At 42.6% G+C, this 19,377-nt stretch overlaps 1 protein-coding gene across 2 annotated transcripts in view; it reads left to right on the top strand.

The window, feature by feature from the left end:
• The window catches only part of CAMK1D (calcium/calmodulin dependent protein kinase ID), a 384,449-nt gene extending 365,455 nt beyond the window's left edge, over positions 1-18,994 (top strand). Inside the window, exons 9-11 of one of the 2 annotated variants that reach the window (XM_043498442.1) lie at positions 4,450-4,537; positions 5,087-5,229; positions 10,511-18,994. In XM_043498442.1, the coding sequence (XP_043354377.1) occupies positions 4,450-4,537; positions 5,087-5,229; positions 10,511-10,535 (256 nt within the window). In that variant the 3' untranslated portion in view covers positions 10,536-18,994. The remainder of the gene's footprint in view (positions 1-4,449; positions 4,538-5,086; positions 5,230-10,510) is intronic. The other variant, XM_038404661.2, reaches the window with a different exon arrangement.
• The last annotated feature ends 383 nt before the right edge of the window (positions 18,995-19,377 follow it).

Raw genomic sequence — 19,377 nt, 5'->3', positions numbered from 1 at the left:
AGCTCTGATTTTTTCCATCAGGATACACAGAGCTGTCACTGAAATCCTTGAGAGGTCTGTAGTTCATGAACTGGCCCTAGCTCAGCCTTCATCAGTCAGGTTGGAGGGAAAGGAACCAGCTCACTTACATGCTCTCTAGGAGCATAGATACTGGAACTAGGGGTGCAGGGGGTGCTGCCACTCCCCCTGGCTTGAAATGGTTTCCATTATATACAGGTTTACAATTTGGTTCAGTGGCACTCAGCATCCCAATTATAAACATTGTTCCAGTCCCCCTGCTTAGGAGAGGAAGTATGGTCCAGTTGTTATGGGGCTCAGCAGGGATTTGGAAGACCTGCATTCAATTTCCTGCTCTGCCACAGACTTCCTTGGTGACCTTAGACTGTCTTCCTCACCTCACCGTCTGTAAAATGAGAATAGCAGCACTTCCCTCCCTTATAAGGGTGTTGTGAGGATAACTCCAGTCAAGACTGTGAGGCACTCAGATACTCTGGCGACGGGGGGGCCATATAAGTACTAGAGGGGTCTTGATTTCTCCCTGTCCGTGCAGAAGCTTGTTGTCCGGCTATTGCTTGGGCCCCTGCAAATTATAATAGTCCCACTAAGTGTATATTGTGTGCTGGATGCCCTGGTCAGATAAGAAGTCCTATCCAGGGATGGAAGAGAGTTTACAAAGAGCTCTGTTTTCAGAAAGTGGTGTTTGAAGTGTGAAACGGCTCCCTGAAGGGAACCAGGGATGCGAACAACATGAAATCAAACTCCTCTCCGGCTCATCCCTGCACTCTATTTATTTTGGAGTATCTCCAATACTGTATGCATGTGTGTGTGTTTGTATATGTGTATATAAAATCAGAACTGTTATGTTCCTCCAGCATTATCCATCACCACTAACCCCATGTTTCCTGTCGTCATACTCCAGAGTATTTCCAAGCAGTATTTGGCCCATAGAAAGTTTGAATTGGCTGCCTTCGATAAGCTTGAGTGTTCTGAAGATAATGCTTGATGAAAGATTCTGACTGCCCTTGTGGGCAAGGAGGGGCAGGCTGAAAAGAACATGTGCTTGCAGTATTTTGCCGAAGAATCATCCAAAAGGGAGTGTACTGCTTTTGTCCCTCTTGGGGGTTCCTTTCAAGTTCAGTAATGCTCTGTCTAGCTAGATAGTAAAGGTAGAACTGAACCCAGATAGATGGATAAAATGAATCAAATCAGATAAAATAAGATTCATTTATTTTGCAGCTTTAGGGCTAGATTCTATTATGTTTACTCAAGATGAACAGTGCCAGTAGCTTCCAGGGAACTACTTGTGGAGGAAGGTGCTACTTGTCATGGCGATAATAACCTGGCCATTGCTGTCCCTTCCTGGAAGTTCTTGAGCTCCCGCAGCTCCCACTGCAAGCACACCTCATTGGAGCAGGCCCTGAGTTCTTGAGAAAGTTGTCAGACTTCCCATACCGACTTCTGAAGTCTTGGATGTATCTGCAAAACCAGCTTCTACACACTGCCCTTCCAATGGGCTTCATACCTCAACCCTCAAGGACAATTCAGCTCCTAGGGCTCATTTGGTCCTTGACCTTTGCACTGTGATTGTCCACAGTGATGCCAACTAGCGTTGCTTGTGATGCGGATACCTCTCCATTCACAACCAGACTAAATGCTAGCTTTCTCACAAAGAGTGGTCAGGTTGTAACAACTTTCAGATACGGTAGACATATGCCAGATTGAGCCAGTTACCCAGTAATGAAAAGCTCAGTCCGTTTAGGCTAGTCTTTGTCCAGTCCTTTGTGTTACTCATGAAACCATACTCTATTCCTGTCCTTTTTTATTGGACAGAGACCTTACTCATGTTGCTTTTCTAAGTAGCTTCCACCTGCAGTATTCATTAATATTTACAAAGTGTTTTGAGATCCTCCAGATGGAAGGACTTATATAAGTACAAAGTAGTCTTTTTCTTCTTGTTTATTTCATTATTATTATTTTATTTTATTGTACGATTAGTTGAGGGTTGTCCTGCAAGACAATTGCCCGTACTTACAAAGATATATGGTCCCCATTATGTAGCTGAATGCTTCAGTCTTTAATGTATTTATCCTCACAACACCTTTGTGAGATAGGGACATACTGTTATCCCCATTTTACAGATGGAGGAATTGAGGCACAGAGAGAGTAAATGACTTGTCCAAGGTCACACAGGAACTCTGTGGCAGAGCAGGGAAAGAACTGGCTTACACGCAACAGGATTATGTCCAAACTGACAAATTGTTTTTACAAACGATAACAATTGTATTTAGTTGGGTGTGGTTTCATGAATATGTTTACTGGCAGAAACTGATTTAGGCAGAAACAGATCATAAGCCATTGGAAGCCTTGAAAACAATGGTCAAAACACCACCTGATCTTCAGAAAATGATCCCCAAACTGTGAAAGTATCGCTTATCTATGAAATCCAGGCCCAGTACAGAGTCGCATATAGCAGATGTGCATTCTAGAGCACCTTTAAAATAGTAAAAGCAAGAGATTATAGAAGTAAATACATTTCCAAGTAGTGGTGCTGCCCCTGTTTCTAAAATAAAATTGGACAAGCTCAAGTGGGAAACATAAACTGTTCCTGTCCAGTTTATTAACACTTTTATTCAAGGAGCACAGTTTTCCACTAGCCCTGCAAACAAACGGTATAATGGTCTGAGCTGGTACCTTGTTAAGCAACTGTGCTTTCACCAACAATATTCATATTGAGGGCATAATGTTCCTGAAATTTATGAATGACTTTGTTTACCAGTTTGTAGGCCCCTTTGTGCTCCCGCTGGGAAGGTACTGCAGATCTCAATGTCTCTGGACTTGTCAGATTTATCAATGTGGAGGATTTCATCCTCTCCAGTTTCTCTGCAATGTCACTTGACTTCCAAGAAACTTTGCGGGCACTGTAACCATCTCCTGCTATTTTTTTTTTTTTTTTTTTTTTGCCAAGGTCCCTGCTAATCTGAAGGTTTCAGGTGGCTTCATCTGCTACATTTTTTTCAAAGCTTGAATTTACTTCTGGAACAATGTAATGAATGTGAAATCACCCAGGAGCCCAGCCTTTACTTCCTGGTTTCAGTCCCACGACTTGGGCCAGGCTTACAATAAGGATTTACCTCTGTCATATGGCATGGTATCCTTGACTCCTGTGACTGTTGTTATAATAGCCCTTCTGGCTTGATGGGCCAGATTTACCCCACGTGTAATTCCACTGAGATAACTGGGTTTACAGGAGGGATGAATTTGTCCCTTTGTGCATAAATATATTGTTGATGCAAGAACTGGAAATGTTTAAGGCTGTGTCTTGTGGAGATTGAGCTAATCTCATACAGTCCACGTTTCTTTGTTCAGAGACTCCATGTATCTGCTTTACTGAGTGCAAACTTACATTAGTTATGATGAACAACTCCATACATTTTGGTGTGGCGGGAAAATCTCCAGTGCAAACAGAATTCAGGCAGCTGGAGTTCTTTTGGAAACTGCCATGTGTTTGGAGGATAAAATGTTCATGCTAAAACTTTAGAAATCATATACAGTAAAAGAAAAAACTGGTGTTTTTACCCAGATCTGTATTTGTACTAGAAAGCAGCCACAGACCAAAATAAAATGGAAACAACATTGGGTGTGCTAGCAGAGACAGGATTATAGGTGGCCTTTTAACCACCACGTTGTCAATCTTTCTTAGATCGAGTTTACATTACACTGTGGTCAAAATGCCAGTGTCCTTCGGCGCTTTGTTACACTAATGCTCCCATCAGTGCTATCAGTACTGGTCTAAACCAGTGGTAACAACAGTGGGAAGTCAGAGACAAAAAATCCTAGAATAGATGATACCATAATTTCAATAGATGAACAATCATGCTTTACACTGACCACCTCTGGTCACCTTTATAAATGATCACAGGGTTGGAAAACATGTCTTATAGTGATAGACTGAAGGAGCTCGATTTATTTAGCTTAACAAACAGAAGGTTAAGAGGTGACTTGATCACAATTTGTAAATACCTATATGGGGAACAGAAATCTGATAATAGAGGGTTATTCTCTCTAGCAGACAAAGATATAACAGCATGCAGTGGCTAGAAGTTGAAACTAGATAAATTCAAACTGGAAATAAGATGCAAATTTTTCACAGTCAATGTGATTAACCATGGGAGCAACTTGCCAAAGTTTTTGGTAGATTCTCCATCACTGGTATGTTTTAAATCAAGATTGGATCTTTTCCCTAAAAGACCTGCTCTAATTCAAACGGGAACGATTTCAGAGGAGTTCTATGGCAGGTATTATACAGGAGGCCAGATTAGTTGATCACCGTGGTTCCTTGTGGCCTTAGAATCTTTGAGTCCATGAGTTATAAAAGCGAGAGATGTTACCGTTAAAGATGGCTGTTTTAGAGAAAAGAATCTGTAAAAAGATCTTGTTTTTCTATTTCAGGATTGCAGGGGACACAGCCCTCAGCAAAAATATCCATGAGTCCGTCAGTGCTCAGATCCGAAAGAACTTTGCAAAAAGCAAATGGAGAGTAAGTGCAACATTCTCAGGAGGTTACACTCCAAACCAGTAACACTTACCTGTTTTCTAAAGGAGATGCTACCTTCTTGTACACTGAATTGTGTTACAGTCTTTTAAAGGGATGATGCAACATCTTATTTATGGCTCAGAATTGTAGATAGAATAGTGCTACTTACATCAGTAAGCTACAGCTGCTGTACAGGGGAACCAGGAACCTCCAGACCCAAAACATGCAAGTTGCTATAGCTTGAGCTAAAGAGTCAAGGCCCTGTAGCTGCTGCTAGAACAGATTCCTGTCTTCTGCAGGTTGGATACAGAGAGGGGCCCGTGAGAGAGGGCAACATTTACATAAGCGCTTCTCACTGGCAGTAAGAGTTACAGGATCAGACCTTGAGAAAGGGTTTTATTTTTTATTTTATTTTCTCTGTATCTAGTTTACAAAAGAGTAACTCCTTAAAGTTATTATTTTAAAATCTATATCTGACAATTCTGAAAGAAAAGAATAAATTCACAACCAAGTGTTTCTGTGGGTTTTTTTTTTCTCTCTCTCTCTTTCCAGCAAGCATTTAATGCCACAGCAGTTGTGAGACATATGAGAAAGTTACATCTTGGCAGTAGCTTGGACAGTTCAAATGCAAGCGTGGCAAGCACCCTCAGCCTGGCCAATCCGCTTCCCGATGGAACAACCAGGAAGGATTGTAAGTACATGACAGCATAGCAACGCTGCTGCCAACTCCTAGCAGGGTATCGGTGATCAATCAGCAGTCACCCTCTGTTGCTCTCTCCTGCAATGTGTGACAGCTTTGACAGCAACCTGGATCAAAGCTCGTATCACTCTGCTTTCCTCCCATCAGCTCTGTGTGAGCCGAACAAATTTGACCCTATGGTATTTTCACTTTCCCCGTGGCAGGGAGGGGGATTATTTTCTGATTGGCTGTAATATTTACATCTTGGCTGAGACACCAGAATCAGTGGGGAAAATTGGCTCTGATGTCGGTGGACACGAATCGCTTTTATTTTAGTAGCAGTCATACCCTCTTACACCAAGACCAGATTTGGCCTGGTGTCTTGATTGTTCTACATCATGACTGGTATTTCAAAGCTGCCTAAGGGATTTGAACACCTGCTCTATATATTTTTTTGAATGTCAGGGAAGGGTGAGGTGGCAGCAACAGGGATCATTTGGGAGAGCGCAGGGTTTCCTGCACAATGAAGCTCATTTTATACCTACCCATGAGCATGGATTTACTCTTCCCTGCTCTCCATCTTTTGAGGTTTTTACATCACAAAAAGCCAATTAAAATGGGGGATATAAATTTAGCCATTAGATCAGGTCCTCTTATGTGGAGATTTAAGAAGTGTGACTGAATAGGCATGCAAATGGCTTATTCAACTGCAAATTACTGCTCAGTTTCAGGGGTGGTTTAATTGGCTCTTTCGACAGCAACATGCCTCAGTGTTTGATTCATTGTACTATTGTACTATGGTGTGTATGGAACAGTATGTTTAGTCCTTAATCACCCTACTCTTTGGGACAGATTTTGGCTGACCCTGCTTTCTCCCCTTCCCACCCCTGCCCGTCACTGTGCACCCCTTTGGAAAGTCCTGCCACACTCTGTTCCTGAATGCAAAGAAGTATATAGGGACTCAGTTAAAAGACGTGACAGCCCCCCGTTCTGGCATGCGTACCCTCCAGCACCTTGGAAGCACTCCGGCTGCATCAGCCAGAATGCCTGCAAGGACTACAACAGCTGCCAAACCCCTCTGCTTCCTCCCACCCAACTCAAGCAATGTCAGCCAAAATAGAGCTCTTTCCATTTGCATTTCAGGCACCATAGAGATTCATGTAGATAATCTTCATCAGTGGAAATATATCCCACTTAAACCTTTTTGCCTGGAACACATCACTCTAGCCAAGTTCCACATGCTCCAGCAGCTTACAGGAAAGCACTCCTTTTCTCCCAGGTGGTCTTCTTAAATCACCCAACTGTCACCCACATATGAATAATATGATGCCTCTTATCTACAAATCACTTCTAGTGTGGAGCTAAAACATTCTCACCATGGTAGACTGCAGCAGAGAGCCTGTTGCATGAAGATCTGAGGTTTCATTTTGAATCTGAGTACAGTACACAAATGTGGGACCTAACTTAGACCCAGAGAATCTGATTGCTGATTTCACTGTTAACTGTAGATAATGGAAGATTAAACTGTCACTGCTTCTGATCTCAAATGGGTTTTGATTATTATAATGAGGAAATCACTGTTTACAATGGTGGTGAAGGAGAGGATGAGACCAAGAACAAAATTCACTTACTGCTGTTACAAATGCTAAGATAGCCCAGTAAAATATCTGGCAGTGGAATGTTGCAGAATGATGGATTAAGCAGCCAAGGACATTAAGAGTGGACCAGACGTGCTGAGCTGGTTATGTTTGTGTGTCACCTGGAATTTAAGGCAGAAAAGAACTGCAAGATTCCTTAGCATCCCATACTGAACACAATGAGAGATCTTACTAGTGAATACACAGTAAATTAAAGAGAACAGTTAGAGGGAATGCAGCAAGTAGTGGTAGAACCCCAAAGGAACTGCAAATACAACTCATGAAAATAAGGGAAAGTTTATACATCCAATACAATCTGCAGATCAACTGGGTCCTGGGAAAAAGGAATATCTCTGAAGAGCTCTTTCCTGCCTTCTTCTTTCTCATTAGTTTTATTTGGGAAAGAATTTCGTACATGGGAAAAATACTGCACAGCTGCAGATAGATGTACAAGTAGGTTAAGTGACTTGCCCATGGCCCCACACAAAGTGAGTGACTAAAGAAAATCCAGGTTCTTCCTACTTCACAGATATGGGGCTTCATTCCCCTTTCACTTTCCCTCATGTGAATCAGATGTAACTCCACTCAAGTGAATGGCTTTTACTCTATATAAGAAGAGGAGAATCTGAGCTATTCACTGCAAACAACCTTTAGTTCATTGCCAGCCAGTGTAACATGTTAGTCTCTCTTCAACCCACTGACCAGTCTTGTTTCAAATAGTGCCTCCAAAGTGCCTCTCAAGGAGTGCCTCCAAAGTCAGCTCTCTGTTGGGATTCAGGGGAAAGCCATGCTAGCTGTACATGTTCTGTCATGCTATTCTGGCTGTGCATTGTAATCCGCATGTTTCCCCCAACACAAGAGGGAATCCCCAAAGATCCAGAAAGTGTGGCCATCCCTTTCATCTTCTAATTTTTCAAACTTAATTTTATTTTAGAGTACGTCTGGTAGAGGGGGAGCGGAAGAATAGAAATAGGGCACAGAGTTATACAGATTCAGCCCTTCAGCATCAAGAGATGCTTATTAACAATTATATAACAATGAAGCAAACTATGCGGCTCCATTATTGGAATGTATCTTCTTATTCAGATGGCAGTGCTTGAAGTAACAAGCAGCTGTGACTGAATGGTGAGCTACATAAAGCAATTGCTGTCAGTGCTAAGATTTTTAATACCGATTAAGACCATTAATAGTAAATGTTATGCTGTCACAAAATATATTGGCCCTCTGCACATTGATATTTGTACTGTAATAGTTTCAACACTGATGAAGAGCAGCTGGGGCTACAATAGTCTGAGATTAGATTTTCCAGGGTACGTTCTAATTCTCTCCTGCTTGTGTGAGAACATGAGGTTAACTCAGAAGTGATGCATTAGGGCAGTATAAATTACATGTTGGTAAAGGAGGCATGAGTCTAAATAAGTAAATCAGGCCCTGCCCAGGATATGGGCCAGCCTCTCAGCCCTGTCTGGCTGCTTTATGCTGCTCAAGTGTCGGGGGAAACATGCGGATTACAGTGCACAGCCAGAACAGCAGGTCTCTACAGTGCTGGAAAAGGGGATGTGGCTGGGATATCTTTACATCCAAGCGATCCGCAGATGCTGGAATGTCCTTTTGGCCAGGGGCACCTGGGCAAAAGTTGTAGTGGGCTTCAGGCTGTTTATACTGAGGGTCAGTCTCAGGATGGAAGGAATGTAAATGTAACTGTAAACCACGTCAATTGACCCACCCTCTCGTCCTTGAGCAGAAGAGAGAATCTGACCCTAATGCTCTTAATTGTGATTTTGAATCTGGTTAGGGCACAGTCACCTTAGCTCAGAGGTGGGCAAACTACAGCCCGCGAGCTACATCCGGCCCACGGGACCATCCTGCCCGGCCCTTGAGCTCTCGGCCGGGGAGATTAGCCCTTGGCCCCTCCCCTGCTGTCCCCCCTTCCCCGCAGCTCTACCGCCACGCGGGCAGCTTGGCTGACTCCGGCCAGGCGGTGCGGCTTCCAGTCCTGCCATTCTGAGCAGCATGGTAAGGGGGTGGGGAGCGGCACAGTAGGATAAGGGGCAGGAGGTTTCGAGAGGGGGGCACTCAGAGGACAGGGGGCAGTTGGATGGGGCAGAGGTTCGGGGGGGTGGTCAGGGGACAGGGAACAGCGGGGGTTGATAGGCGTGGGAGTCCCGGGGGGCCTGTCGGGGGCACGGATGTGGATAGGGGTCGAGGCAGTCAGGGGACAGGGAGCAGGGGGGTTGGATAGGGGGTGGGGTCCCGGGGGGGCAGTTAGGGGTGGGGGTTCCTGGGAGGGGACGGTGAGGAGACAAGGAGCGGGGGGGGTTGGATGATTCGGGAGTTCTGAGGGGGGCAGGAAGTGGGATGGGCGGATAGGGGCGGGGGGCCAGGCTATTTGGGGAGGCACAGCCTTCCCTACCCAGCCCTTCATACAGTTTCGCACCCCAATGTGGCCCTCAAGCCAAAAAGTTTGCCCACCCCTGCCTTAGCTGCTAACCGTTCAGCAGCCTTTCTAACACCACAGCTTGTTTGTGCATCTGTATTCCAGGCTGCCTAACTATGGTTGTACGGGTGCCAACAAGGAAAATCTGGGCAGGTATCCCAGTGCCTTAGCAGAGGATAGAGCATCAGTGGACATGCACAGAGAGTAACATCAGCCGCATGGTGCAATGCACTCCGGGAGTTCCTGCCACCCAGAAAACAGGATGGGAAGAGAGGACTGGCTAAACCAATTACACAGACATACTTAGGGCATCTGGTTTGCACTGCAAAAATCCTGTGTGCTGAACCAGCACCAGGAATACTACTGTGTGCAGCAGCCCAGGACTCTGATGGCAGGGACGCATTTACTTACTGTCGTCACTAATAGAGTTTCACCATGTGATGTGCAGTCTCAAACCATGTATAGAGCCAACCTTGGCCGTTTCTGGGTACAAAATCTGTTTGAAGTTGAAGTGCATATTAGAGTCAGTCAGAAAATAGGGGGTTGGGTTTGTGGAAATGTTTGACAAAATTTGTTGTTGTTCTTTGTTTTCATTGTAATTTTCTGTAGTTTTTTCTGACTTTTGGTTGAAATACCAAAAAACAAAATATTTCAGTTTTCAGGCAAAATATTTTGGCTTTCGACTGAAACATTTTGGGGTTTGGGTGTTCATTTTTTTTGACCAAATATTGAGGTTTTTGTGGAAAGAAGACACTTTTCACACACAAAATTTAGCCAAAAAACAATTTTCAATCAAAAAAACAGTTTCAGCAGAACAATTTTGACCATCCCTGGTGCAGATGTCTGTGTAAGTCTGGGGGATTAGTACAATTCTGGAGGGCTTTTTAAAATCAGAAAACTCTTTATGATAAAAGATGCAATGAGTCTCCAATCAAAAAATATAGCACCATTCTAACTAAATTGGGCATATTCTCTTCATGATCCATGCATGAAACGCCTATTGATACTGGGGGGAGAAACTGCACATGGAACAGCGGGGAGAATATGCCCCAATGAATCCACAGCTGCTACTTCATCACTGCAGGAAAAATGGGAAAACCATGCTGGGTTGTCCTTCCAGTGGCTATTTCCTTTCTGCTTTATAGAATGACCCTGGTCATTTCTGACTCAGCAAATCAGAGTTCAAACAGTTTGCTCATCGGTTTTTCTGGCTTTCCTTTTAGGTATGTCCCCATCTTCTCTCTGTAGTTTTGTTTCTTCTACTTCTTCGGGTATTTCTGCAGTAGGAGGAGAACGGAGACCCAGGCCAACCACAGTAACAACAGTGCACACGGGGAGCAAGTGATCAGCGGAGGAGGATGGAGATGGGGAAGCCATCGGGTTGAGCGTACCTAGTCCGAGTGATTTCATCCTGCATTGTGCACTCGGCGAAAGACTAGAAGAGAGAAGATTTTTTATGGCCATATTTTATACTGCAATTCTGAAATGTTTCATTTAGCACAAACTGCAATGACTCCAGGGGGAACGGATTTAACAGTCTCTGGTGCTGTATATATGAGTCTAGCAATGTTCTAAGTAACAGACGCGTGTTCTTTTTCCTGGTGATTTACTCTCTTCTCAGTGTAGGTAACAGTCTATGTTGTATTTTTTTCCATTAACTAAATGGCTGGATTATTTAAATAGAGATAATTTTTGAGAAATAGACTTTTTTTTTCTTTTAGCAATTACTTCCAGTTGCATCCCTCCTTCCAGTTTGCTGAGGGATAGGTTACTTCTGTAGGTAGAGATTTGCATTGACCTTACAAAACAGGAGGGTTTCAAAGGCATGCATGCCATATTTAATTCCTAAAATTGGACTGTAAACCTGTCCAGATCTAAGAGTGCCATTACACTGAAACAATCTGCTTTCCCTCTCTTCCTCCTTCTTGGAAACAATGGTTCAAGCCCTTAGTTCAGCAAGCATGTGAAAAATGATATAATGCCTCATCCTGCAGCTCTTATTCCTTTGCTAAACCCCTTGGGGTCCATCAGGGAGGCCACAAAACTAAGAGTCAGGAGAGCCTGGGTTCTATACCCATCTCTGCCACTGACTCACTGCTTGAGCTTTAGGCAAGTCACTGCCCAACGTCAAAAATTTCAAATGTGGCTTCTGATTTTGAGTACCTCCAGATTGGGGCCTGCTAATTGAGAGCTGGTGAGCACTGCAACCCACTGACTTCAGCTGAAGTTATTGGTGGCTCAGCACCAGGCCCCAGGTGCCCCAAGCTGGGCACCAAAAATCAGAAAGCATTTTTGAAAGTTTTGGCCTTTAAAAAAAAAATGTTGTGTCTCAGTTTCCCCATCTGTAAAGTGGAGATAATGATATGCACTGCAATGTGGACGCAGCCAGCCTTTCACTGTGGCCTGTAAGCTACCTGTACCCTGTACACCACCGCAAGCATAGAAAAGGCCAAAAACAGGGACACTGTCTCTGCTTTATCATAAATGTTTTAAATATCCTGGAACAGAAGAGAAGGCAGTGTTCAGAGCTCACCGCACTTAGGAACCTTGTGAGACGTATCCAGATCTCACAAGTCATTCCCAGCTTTGATTTTTCTTCTGGGAGGAGAAAAGGTAGAAGGGGAGTTCATGGGAATCAGGCACATTTAAGCTATTTCTAGCTCCCTATACCCCAAATACATCCATCTCCACAGGGAGGCAGGAATAATTTTTCCTTAAACTATTCTGTTGCCACATCCATGTCAGCTATTTTCTGTAAAGAATTAGATAAACCAGTCACAGACACATGACAGATGTGGTATAACTCCACTGACTCAAAATCGATTTCTTTCATATATTTACACAGACACATCTGAACATGCCGTAGTGAACATGCTACGAAAAGTCATGATGTTTACTTTTCATTGAAATTTCAAAGATGTAAGGGGAAATCCTGCCCCATTGAAGTCAGTGGGAGTTTGGCCATTAACTTCAGAGAAGCCAGGATTTCAAGAAATCCAGGTGGCACGTAGTGCTAGCTCTTTACAACGATGTCATTGCAATAGCCACTCATAAAGATATTACATATAATAGATCTCAGTTGAGTCAGTACTAATCTGTGCACCATTTTCAGTCTGGAGATTTGGAGTATAATTTAACCAGTTTCCTCCAGAAATTCCCAACAACCCCATATCATATTGTGCCTAGCACAGACATTCAAACTATAATGATTTAATGTGAACTCCATAAAACACTAGTGTGCATCTGACTTTCCACTGTGGATATCTGACCCTCCAATATATCACCTTGTAAAACCTCATAGATACGTCCAGTTTCTGACATAATGGGCCAGATCCCCAGCTAATGTAAAGTGGAGTCGTTCCATTGAAGTCAATTGAACTACTCTGATTTTCACCAGCTGCGGTTCTGGACCAACATGTGATCGTGACATACCAGAGCACTGATATGCATGCTCAGTTTTTAGTAGAGTAATTTCTCTTCAAAGAGGTTATTTGGCTCCATTCTCAAAGCAAAATCAAAAATCCACAGCCATTAGTTTCTAAGAAACACGTTAAAAATGCCTGATATTGGTCTCATTGAAGTCAGCGGTAAATTTCCTGTTGGTTTCAGTGGTGCAGAATCCTGCCCCAGATTTGGTAGACAGGAACAGCAGTCAGTGCTGTGGGACCTTGTCGAGCTGAGCCCCTCTTATCCAAAATCCTACATTATCTAAAACTGGAGTGGGCCCCTGGACATGCAGTGTTTTTCATTTAGGGCCTTATTCATATTCATACTAAGGTCTCTTTACATCTCTCTGGCAGTGTAAAGGGGGGTTAATGGGGCTGTTAATGCAATTTATGCCCACTATAAGACCCATTTGTGTTGCCAGACTGGTGTAAAGGGACCTTAATTTAAGTCATCATAAGGCCCTAAAAGCCTTAAGTTATCTAAAAACTTCATCTTCCAAATAAATTCTGATCTCAGTTGCACCTCTGTAAATATATGAAGGAACTCGATTTTGAGTCAGTGGAGTTACACCATATTTACGCTGGTTTAACTCAGAATTTGGCCGATGGTGCTTTCCTGTATATGCTGCTGCATATAAAATGAAGCTCAAGCGGCCCCTATTTGCATTCTTTTCTAACATCATACTGAAGTTTCCGATTTTGATTTAATTGCTTATAACAATAATCAGAATATGGCATGGTCCAAATTTGTCTTGCAAAAATAAAATGTTTTCCTTCTGCAAAATGAAGAGGAGTGACATACGTAAAGGTGAATCCATTGCAAGATTTTTGGTCAATTTTCTGCCACTGTCCAGTGTGTCTACAGTACCTCCATGCTGTATGCTAATAGTATCACATTTAGCTGTGGCTTTACAATAGTTTCCATTTCATTTTAGACTGAAAATTAGATTTGTCTTAATGTTGCTGGTATTCCACAAGAATTGGATCATTTTATTATTTCTCTATTCGGACTAGGACCTTAAGAAAAGGAACAGAAGAAGTTAAAAGTAAAATGTTTCTTTCTGCTAGAAGTTGAGGAGATGGAAAGCTTTTGTTTCTCAAGAACTGTGGCTGGGGATCTGACAGGTATTTGTGGGGAGCAGAGAGCAGAGATTTTTACTGTGCAGGTGGGAGTGAGGTATGATAAGAAAGCATGGCTGGTTATTTTCCAAGGGGCCATCTCATCAAACCATTAGTGGTTCACTCATTGCATGTGGTCTCTATCTCGGAGACTTGCCCATGAGTTATGCTTCTCTTAGCTTTATTTGTTTAAGTGGCACCACTGTGATTTGTTAACTTTTTTTTTCCCCTGGACTCCCTCCTTCTGGTCTTTGCTTGCAGCCTCCATTGTTGAATTGTTACCTCCAGAGTCACAGTTCTCATCTGTGACACCAACACCAATGTTTTTTTCAGGAAAATATAAAACTAACCCAGCTAACACCAGTAGCCTGCAGGAGACTGGTGACTGTAGGCTGCCAGGGAACTTTCTGAGACTGAATGTCAGTTCTGCAGTATCAGTACCACACACTGCTGATTTTGCATTTGACTTTTTATTCCTAAAGCAGCTTAGATTTCCCACTGGATCACCTCCTGAAAGACAAACTGGATATTGGCCCTGCAGCACAGCTAGTGAGGAGGCAGGTGAAAGGGAAAATACTGACTGTGGCGAAATGAAACTCACTTTCCCCGATTATGCTTTAGTTATTTCTGGGCAGGTAATGTCTCTTCTGCATTGGCCACTATCATGCAGGTGCCATCAAACTAGTTGGTTCAGAAAAGCTTTATTATTTCACCTTCTAGTTTGTCTGTTAGTATAGTGGACTGAAATTTAAAAAAAAACAATAGTAGACACTGATTCGCTGTTGATAAGGATTAAATGATAATGTAATGTGTATTCTGTGGGGAAAATGATTTTTAGGTTGTTCTGAAAACAGAAATTAAATGGGGACTTTAACATTGATGCCAGCTTGAAAAAAAAGGAGGTATATCTTCTGATCCATGTATTTCCTGGGTTTGCTTTGCTATTGTTGACAACAGTTGTATCTATAACAAACATCTCTCCTTCACAGCCCTGGTTTATTTTCCCCTTTTCTGCCTGATCCTTCTTTGACAACAGAATTCCATGTTTATGACATAACAGTTAGTTGCCATGGTGGTCATTGTAATGTCACAAATGAAGCATTAGGAGACAAATCTGGACATCACCACGAGAAGGGCCATACAAGTACCTTGGTAGAAAAAATCTTGGTACTCGAGGGCAGGGCTTGCCCTGGGAATCTCAGCGCGGGGGTGAAACTCATGGCGAAAGGAGTTTTACCCTTGCAAATTGACAGCGTGCCATTGGATCAGTTTCATCATTGCCATGCCAGCCACAGACCATGTGACTGGTGTATTCCTCCTCCATAGAAGAGAGTTGTAGATGCGTTTTCATGGTTATAGACCAATGGCTTAGCCTGACTTCTCCCCTAACCCACCCATGCCTACCAAAGCCTTTGTAAACTATAGTGCAGGGTTGTGTGATGCAGAAGGGGTATCGTATACTGCAGAATCACAGCCTTTCCAGTGAATCAGGACCCTCCGTGCCTGCAGGGAGGGTGTGAGGGGGTGTGGACAGAAGGTATCCTGCATTGCAGGCTCAAGCAGGATGAGCAGATAAGCCATGAAGAAACAAGCGCCTGGTCGAGCCCAAATAGCTTTAGTCATTAGCAAGCAGTGAGAACATTCTGAACAGAAGTGAATGTGGAAGTGGATCTATATTTTTCAGATTCAGTGAAACTTGTGCTAAAGTTTCCAACCCCACTAACCAACAACTTCTTGTCTTGAGCAGAGTTGGGCAAATACTGCAAAACATTGGATTGAATTTACAAACAGAATTTAGACTTCTGTGTTTGTTCTCTGCAGATATTCCAGGGAACCAATTTACTGGGTAGACTGTTTGCAGAGAGAGACTCTGGAACCCCCAGTTCAACAAGGTACAGAAACACATGCCTAACTTTAAACATTTTTGATTCCCATTTGACTTTAATGGGATTCATCACATGCTTACGGTTAGGCATATGCATAAGTACCTTCTGAATCAGGGATTCTGCAGTTGTTTCTGCAGATATATCAGTTCAATGGCACTATTCGTGATCTTCACGTTGCGCACATGCTTAAGTACCTTGCTGAATCGAGCTTAAATAAATACCAGAGAATATTCATGGGAAGGGACTTTTGCATTCATTATCATGACCATTTGAACCAGAAACCTGATTCTAAGAATTATGCTTATCCACTCAAAGAACAGAAACCCCTCATGTGACTTGTGCGTCTAATCAAAACAGCATCAAAATCAAATGCAACAGAATGCTCACTAATACAAAGTAGTATCCAGCCAGTAATTTCAAGTAACAGATATATGAGGGAATTGCAATCTGCTCTTAGACATTTGGTGAAAAAAAATTCATTTGGTAAATTATTCAATAGAAGATTATTCACCCAGCAGTAGTTTTATGTGATCCTGAAAATTATCCCAAATTTCCAGCACAGTTACATCTTACCCTTAGATTCATGTCTACTAGACAATTTCTTTAGTGTGTGTGCAATATCCCCTTTGTGTGATTACTTATTTTATACAGATTTCACAGATATTTAAAAGTTTGCCCCAAGACATAAATTCCTATTCTGGCTTCACTTAGGATTATATCCATATAAACTACATATGTAATTAAGTGTATGAGCTTCTTAATCTCAGATGCTATTTTTCAGGACCCCACCTAACAAAACAGCTGATCAGTGCATTGATCTTTGGTTTCTATTAGCGAATAGCACAGTCAGATTCACGGTGCCTACATTTTTCCATGGTAGAGAGGGAAAACAGGGCATATGTGCTCTGAGTGTCATGAAAATCAATGCTAAACTCACAATGACATGAAAATGTCCAATTAATGCATGATACTGCACGGCATGTATTCAATTGTACTATTTCTACATTTCCCAAGCCTTTGCTGTAAACACATTCTGGACCCAGTCCTCTAGGGTTTCTTTTAAGTTTGGTTTTGAAATGACTATATGTATCTGTGTAACCTGAAATACATTGTTACCTAGTGCAAACTGCAAAAGCTGATGTTTTGTGAACAAAACACTGCAAAACTTGAGAATGTATTTTGTCCTTTTACTAAATGCTGTGCAGTTTTTAAGGGAAGATCACTATCTAGAGGGGCTTCATTCTATGCACCCGTCAGTTACACCTGTCTTGGTGCAGGGAAATCAAACTGTTGTGGTTTTTTTTCCACATATGCTTAAAAAAATAATCTACAACTAAAATCCCTTGTACTAGATCTACTGCACAGTGAGGGCTGCGAAGCAAACATGTTAGTTATATCTATGTCTCTGTGCTTTAAGATAACAGAAAAACTTAGACTGGAATGTAGGCTCAGTCAATTCATATTTTTCCCCTTTTCCTGAGAAGCGCTTGGAATTTGGCTTTTGCAGATCAGTTGCAAAATGCTCTGTTGGTGTGGACCGAGCCAGTTGCTGACTATCTTAAAGTCGTGTTGTTCCCAAAGCATCAAGTGTCAGAACTATTTTTTTTTTAGTTGCATTTAACCCATTGCGCTCCATGCGTTCAAGCCTGTATTTATCAACAAAAGACTTCAGCTCTATTTTCTGTACTACCTGGAAATGATTCTCGTCTTCTCTTCTGCTGATCAGTCTCTGCAAATCATTTGACTCATGATTTCCTTTTCTGAGGCTGGACAAGATAGGAGGTCACACACAGCTCTCAGTAATGGTGCTGGAACCCCACTCAACTAATCAGCTGATAGCATAATTTGCCTGATTGCTCAGTGTTTGCTGTTTATATTACAGAAGAGTCGGACATTACTGAAAGCTCAAAATCCACAAAGGGAGCCAGCTGAGAGCTATGAAATTGCTTGTCCATGGGAAGATGGGTTCAGTCATTCCTTCACAATCAATTTTCCTGGAAGCAGCAGGGGGATTGGCAGGGGAATTTCAGCAAAAGTAAGGCCAGGGTGATGTAGGGAGTGAGTTTAAAACCTTCTAGCTATTTTGGGAGTCCCGGGTGGGACTTTCTCCTACCCTTGCAACCCTGCACAGGGGCTGACTAGAATCCCACTGGAAAGCATAATCCCTCCCTCCTCCATGCTTTTGCATCACAAGGATGAAGCAGGAGTTGCTCTTCCTGCTGGCTGAAAGGGTACAGGGAGAGGTGAACAGGAACAGTTATGCTATGGCCCTGCCCTCCGCAGTAGCCCACAAAGCAGTGGGCAGCGTGCTGGGCCTTCTGCAAAGTCTCAATTCAGCAAAGAACTCCAAGCACATCAGTCTCCCTGGAGTCAACAGAATTTGTGTGCCCTAAAGGTAAGCATGTGCTTTCGTGCTTTGTGGAATCAGGGCCCAAGGGAGACAGAGGTGCTGCTGGGCTGTGCACACAGAGGAAGTTCTCAGTCAGAATCCCTCCCCCATCACCCTCTACACCTACCAAGCACAGCCTGGGGTCACAACGGCTGAATCTTGCCCTAGGTGAGAAAGCCAGGTCAGTATTTACCACCTCTTTATTCATACCCAGCTTCTGCAGCCCTGGTATCCCACTTACTTGAGTAGAACATTGAACCAGTTATCATAATGGTCCCTTCTGACCTTAATATCTATGAATTAGCTCAGAGTGAGTTACTAGGTGACTCATGTTTCTGCTCATCCAGGTCAGTGACATTTCTCTCTGAGTCTTTGCTTCTGGGTGGGAAGAAGCATTTCTGCATTTTATTTATTTTTAACATTTGGCTTGGGACAAAAAAAGGCCCAGCCTGCCCAAAGGGAAATTTGGGGAGGATTCCCGAAATAGCACTCAACTGCAAAACATCTCTTGATTTATTTTTACAAAGATGCGAGCATGTTTTATTAACAAAAAGAAAAAAAAGCTTACAACTTTAATCCAGGAATGTCAGTGTGCCTAATATTACAGGTCTTGTGATTGATACAATTTCATAACAACATCCTTGTCCAAATGAAGGGAAATAGTGTATTTACTCCATGCATGTACTAAGGCATTGCAAAAAGTTTAACCTGCGTAATGGGTTTGCGAACCTGCAAATTGTTAATGGGGCTACGTCGCAAATGATTCTCTGCCTTGACAATCATGTATACATATCAAGATTTCTATCATAATGATAAGTGAAAGGGATGATTAATTGTTTTCCTCCAATAAATCCAATTAAATCATTATGAGCTGAAGTGTCTTACTACTTTCAGGTACATGAATCCTTCTGCATGTGTGGGAGAGGAAGAGAATTGTATGACTGAGATGGTTATAACACGTAGCTCTTATCCTCAGTAGATCTCATAGGAGGTCTGCACCATTATTCCCATTTTACAGATAGGAAACCTGAGGGGTTAAGTGACTTGACCAAGGATACCCAGCAGTCAAGTACCAGAGCTGGGATTAGAACATGGGTTGCTTAAGTAGCATGCCAGTGCTCTATCCACTAGGCTACCCTGTCTCCTGTTATTGCAGTAGTTACAAAATTTTAATGAGTAAGAGATGTAATTTTGGGAACAAATATTTTTTTAAAAAAATCATGCTCTTTCCTCAGTCTCCTCTTAAAGTT

The sequence above is a fragment of the Dermochelys coriacea genome, chromosome 1 (genome assembly GCF_009764565.3).
Source record: "Dermochelys coriacea isolate rDerCor1 chromosome 1, rDerCor1.pri.v4, whole genome shotgun sequence".
Classification (NCBI taxonomy): Eukaryota; Metazoa; Chordata; order Testudines; family Dermochelyidae; genus Dermochelys; species Dermochelys coriacea.
This window is presented reverse-complemented; position numbering and strand designations above follow the sequence as displayed.